This window comes from Archocentrus centrarchus, chromosome 21 (assembly GCF_007364275.1).
Source record: "Archocentrus centrarchus isolate MPI-CPG fArcCen1 chromosome 21, fArcCen1, whole genome shotgun sequence".
In the NCBI taxonomy this organism is placed as follows: domain Eukaryota; kingdom Metazoa; phylum Chordata; class Actinopteri; order Cichliformes; family Cichlidae; genus Archocentrus; species Archocentrus centrarchus.
The window spans coordinates 29,735,620-29,741,652 of NC_044366.1; the positions used below are offsets into that span (position 1 = coordinate 29,735,620).

At 36.0% G+C, this 6,033-nt stretch overlaps 1 protein-coding gene across 1 annotated transcript; it reads right to left on the reverse strand.

The window, feature by feature from the left end:
* Positions 1–1,322: 1,322 nt before the first annotated feature.
* LOC115800085 (olfactory receptor 6N2-like) lies at positions 1,323–2,241 on the reverse strand. Its single transcript, XM_030757338.1, is given in 3 exon segments — positions 1,323–1,987; positions 1,990–2,157; positions 2,160–2,241. Coding segments are annotated over 3 exon segments (915 nt in total).
* Positions 2,242–6,033: the final 3,792 nt, after the last annotated feature.

Below are 6,033 nucleotides of genomic sequence, written 5' to 3' on the forward strand. Positions count from 1 at the left end.
GTCTAAGGAAAGCATGTGTAATGTAAATAAAATTGGTCCTAGAACCCTGTGGAACTCCATAATTAATCTTAGTGTGTAAAGAAGAGTCCCCATTTACATGAACAACTTGGAGTCTATTAGATAACAGGGTCGTTGACGAAAACTATGCAAATATATTTTGTCAGTGAAATTAACACTGGATTGGAGGACATGTTGTGAATAGATATTGAGCCTACAAGGGAGAATGACAGGCATAAAGTGAAATTTAAAGTACAAAGAGTGGAGGCTAATTGGCTTGAAGAAGGCAGGAAGAAAGATTTTTGGACTAGAACAATGATGGCAATTTTATGTTTGACAGTGTGGGAAAGCAGAAGTGCTGTGAAAAACACTAGTAGCCTAATACCCAGGAAAGCAAAGCGATGAATGATTACAGATCTACTTTATTGAACTGATGCATAAGCTTCATTATACACTGCCATTTCTGTCTTATGATAAACATGGACCCAAAGCAATAGCAACCAGTAAATATACCATGACATAAATGTAAAAATAGGGACCAAATCAGTTTGATGACTTAATGTTTAATAAGGTTTTTTTTAACTTCAGTGAATCAGCAATTCAAAATGCATCACGATTATAAATATTTTTGCGTATGTAAAATCTATGAATAGAATAGGAAGTATTATAATATCTAAATAAGTAAATTTACCAAATACAAATACAAAAACTAATCTTGATGTAACACAGTGAATTGTATTGTTACAAAATACTGATTTTAATTTAAAATCACATTTTAATTTCAGCACTCCCTTTCAGTTGGACTCCAATAAGCTACAACCAGGATAATACAGTGTTTTAATGATGGATGGATATTGCAGATGTTTACATATAGCTACATATCTGTCACAGGCCATGGCTGCCATTAAAAAAAACAAAACAAAAACAAAAAAAAGAACCTGAAAAACTGAAAGAGAATTGCTGAATGACATATGATTTGTTTTTCAGATAAAAATAATTAAATAAATAAATAAAAATCTATCTGAAGTTTTGGGTAAAGACAGTTGACTAGCAGAGCTGCAATGAAAATGTGCATAGGCTCATGAAGGTTTTTAATGAACCCTGATGATGGACACTACCAGTCAAAATTTTGGACACACTCACCCATTCATATTTGTGTCCAAACGTTTGACTGGTACTGTACCATAGTAGAATTACGGACACACACTCTCTCATTCACATGAATGAGGTTTGGTATAATCAGTATTATGCAGTGAATATCTGGTGGGATAAATACATTATTACTGTAAGTATTTATTTCAAAGATGAACCAACCTATAATTTTTTCACTTTACTTGGCAGAACAACCTCTTGAGTTGTTTTGAAATTTCTTTCATTTTTAGTCCATATATGATTGGATTAAATAGTGGAGTATACAAAACGACTTGTAAAGTCAGTATTGAACGTACAGTCTTTGAAATATCAGATTCCAGTCGAACTACAAGAATATCATATGTACAGAACAATGAATAGTTGAGTAAAACCAGCAGGTGAGGGAAACAGGTCTGTGCAGCTTTTTTTCTGAGTCTTCCACACCTTTGATAGGATATTATAAGAATCTTTGTGTAAGTGAAAACTATGTAGAGCATAGGAAAAAATGCAACATTGAGCAAAATAATCACACCATAAACAGACAGAACTCTTGAACTCACACAATGAAGTTTGTAAACTGAATTATTGCAAAATATTCCTTGCAGAGTAAAGTTACACACTCTTGTAGTAGCACTTAGTACTGATGATCCTGCAACCTGACAAGCAGGCACAATCCAAGATAAGACCAAGAACACACAAACTGTAGTTTTTCTCATGATAGCTGGATATTGCAAAGGTTTGCATATAGACACATATCTGTCATAGGCCATGGCTGCCAACAGTAAAAATTGTGACCCCCCTGAAGTGTAAAATAAAAATAACTGAACGTGACACATTGTGTATGATATGATCTGTTTTCAGATAAAACATCAAGCAAAAGCTTTGGGTAGATAGTTGTGCTGTAAAAAATAGAATTAATCAGCAAAGCTGCAATAAAAATATACATGGGCTCATGAAGGCTTTGATGAATCACAATCAGACAAATAATGAGAGCATTAAAGCAAACTATTAGAACATATAGTGTAAAATAATCACAAAATATACATATCTGTACTTCTCCACCTCTACATACCCATCAAGAGTTATGTAAGTTAAATTTAGTTTATCGTCCATTAGGATTGTCAGAAATGTGAGTTAAACATCAGAATACATAAATACAGAGTGCAGTCTGCTTGTGATAGAATATTACCTATATTTGAAATGATCCTCAGTTATCTGGCTTTGAATTACATGTATGAGCTGCTATCCACAGTTCAGCTGGAGCATGGTCTGAGCTTGCCATGTGTTTTTATAACACAGTTTCACCCTCCATGGATTTCAATGAACTACTGAACAAAGGGGACATTTATGTGACCTTCGTCAACCTCTGGAGAGTTGTTTTGGCTAAATCTTGATTCTGTAATTATTACTATTATACAAAGTAATAGAATCAGAATATTCTATAGGCTATAGGCTTTAGTTGTCATGGTCCTGGGCCGGTGGCCCAGTGTTTTGTGTTTTCTTGGTTTTGTTTCAGTTATTTCTCTTATTATGTTTATTAGTTCTCTTTGTATTCCTCAGTTTATTCTGGTCCCTTGTGTTTCCCTGTGTCAGGTCTGCGTCTCTGTCCAGTGTCCGTGTTCCAGTTCCCTGTGTCAAGTCTGCATGTTCTTTGTTTAGTCACTTCCTGTATTATTTTGACAGTCTTGTGTTCCTTGTGCTTTATGTTTAGTTTTGCTTCCCCTGTTATTAGTTTCATTTGCTTCACCTATTGTGCCCTGCTGTTTCCTCTTGCCCTGATTACCTAATGTGTATTTAAACCCTCAGTTTTCTTCTGTTCTTTGTCGTGTCATTGTCTATGTTCCAGCTGTGTGTGTCTCCATTCCTTGTTCTCCCCAGTTTTAATTCTGGCCTCAGACCAGCCCAGTTCATCCAGTCCTTATACTCAATAAAATCCTTAAGTTCATTCTCTCACTTCGTTTATGAGTCCTGCTTTTGGGGTCTGCCTTTCCTGCCTGCCACAGCAACCATGACATGAGTATCCCATCTACTATGCTAAGAATTATTTGACAGTTTAACTTTGTTTAAAACAATCTTACAGCTATTGAACCACCATGGACTAGAACCTTTAGTTCTTCCATCCCGGTGAATGTTGCAATCTAGGAACGTAACACAGAACAGCTCACTGTTCACTGTGAATATACATCAAAAGTCTTTTTAGGTCAGGCAGGCTCTAAGTAAAAAAAAAAAAACTTATTACAAGCTGGGTGTATGTAAGCGTGTAAATTTTCTTTCTTTCATTTTTATGATTTTTAATTGCTGATAAAGTACATGATTGTAACTTGTGAACACTAAAAAATGATGTACAGTACCAGTAAAAAGTTTGGACACAGTGCATAAGACCACAGTACCTGTAATGGACACCAATGCAAAGGACAACTCATAGAAATAAGGTATAAATCTGACTGCACGAAAGCTGTGATGGTGTAATTCAAGATATTATTGGTAACACTTTATAATATGGCCTAAGGCTACTAATTAAATTCTGGGACTAAAGCTGTATGCAGCACGGTGGTGTGGTGGTTAGCACTGCTGCCTAGGTGTGAATGGTTGTCTGTCTCTCTGTGTTGGTCCTGCGACAGGCTACCCTGTCTCTCGCCCTGTGTCAGCTGGGATAGGCTCCAGCCCCCCTGTGACCCTGAACAGGATAAGCGGAAGAGAATGGATGGATGGATGGACTAAAGCTGTACATCCCTATAAAATACCTGTACTTACACATAATTACAGTGTACTTACAGCCTAAGTTTTGGAACTTATGGCTTTAGTCCTGAAAATTACGCAGAACTTAAATTTACTTATGTGGTATATCTCTGTAAAATACCTGAACATGCATGTACAGGGTACATGCACGTTAAGTTCTGGGCCTTCATCCCATAACTTAAGGGCTTAGTCCTGGAAATTAAAGCCTTAATCCCAGAACATATGATTTCAGTCCCAGAAATTATGCAGAACTTAATCGTACTTACAGGGTACATCATAAAACAACTAACTGATCATCTGCAGAATTCTCTCCTCTGTGAAATTCTGGACAACCTCCTCGAATGGTTTTTATGCTGCTGATTCACTCGGCTTCAGTTTCTTTTTGAACTTATTGTCAAGCAATAAGCAATTCATGGATTTGAGGACCAACAAAAAACACCTTCATTGGACCAATCTTGATAAATCTTGATAAAACTAGGGCACTGTGAGTGCCAGCATCTTTATGGTTTATACAAATAGTTTATTCAAATCCCACAACTCTATATAATTGTACATTTGACAGTCCATGGTGTACTGAACAGCAGTCTTATGACTGACAGCCTGCACACATTTGTTGAGGTTTAGTGTGCACATTTTATGTTTGTTTTGTTTCTGCCTGTTCAGTTTGTTACGCTACATATTTTAATGGACAGCACAAATATTTAATCTTCCCAGTACAGCTGAGTGGCTGCTGATTATCAATCAAATTATTGAAACAAGCCCATATAAAAATGCTTAAAGTGTAGAAAATAGCACAGCAAAGCAATCAATAAAAATGTGGGGATATGTAGATAAAGTTTGGGTGAACATCATCATGCCGTAAGACACTTTATGAAGCAACCTTTCTATAACAGATTACAATATATATTTATATTATTTGAATATATTCTTCATTTTACATATGAATATTGCTCAGAAAATCATATCTAACACATTTGTTATATGTTATTATTTTTTTCATCCCAATTGAGAAAAATGAATTTCAGTAGGATTTTCTTGACTGTTATTGTTTATTGACCTAACACCAACACATCAGAACTTTCCCTATATTCCTACTTTTTTTTTTTTTCAAACTAAACAGGCATTTCTTTTTCCAAATAAACAGAACAGTTCATCACTCCTCAACTAGAAACCATAGATTTACCAATTGCAGACACTACACAGTAGCCTATGAAGGTTTAAATAAGCTGCTGCATGCAAGATGTTCCTCTGCAGGGAAGGGTTAGTCACTTCTTGCAGATTGGGAACATCATGGCTCCATATCCCTGTGGCTCAGCTATGAAGTGAGTATATGCTAACTAATCTCTGCATATTTTTACTGCAGATATATCAGGGAGACTGCATGTGTATCTTACATACACTCTTCAACACATACCACTGGATATTTGCTGTTATGAGTTTGTATGCAGTAAAGAAATGACTTTCAACTCTGTTACGGCACCTTCAAGTATCATAGAATGTTGCTCATAAGGAGAGGTGGTGTTGTAGTGTTCACATTAGGGCCTGATCCATATTCTCCACTATTCTCTGTAAATAAGACACGTGTTACAATTTGTTACAATAACTAAAATGGGGGTTCAGATGAAGTGACAGCTGTGTGTACAGTACAAAAAGGATATTTTAGTTATGTATACAGCATTTTTATATAGCATTTTCCAGAAAGGCAATTCAAAGTACTTTACATGATTCAGTAAAACAATAAAAAATATTGTTAAAACAGTTGTTCCTTTAAAGCCTGACTGCATAGCTATTAACATAATATTAAACACACTGTACCCAATAAACCAGGGGTGGGCAAACTTTCTGGCTCTAGGGCCACATTGACTTTTTGAAATTTGACAGACAGGCTGGGCCCCCACCAGATGCATACAAATCAAACGTAAACATAAAAAGGCATTACGGTGTTACTTTTAGTGGGAACAGTGTTGTTTTTGCCAGTGCATCGGAGTCTGGTGCTAGTTTTGTTTTAGCAATTCTCAGAATCCGCAACATCAGTCACAATTATGATATGATTTGATTTGGGCAATTTTGTACCAACTTTGGTGAGCTGGATTAAAAAAATCGTAGTTTGCCCACCCCTGCACTAAACCATACTGAACATCAGTACTAGTGTTTCTGAACTAAGGT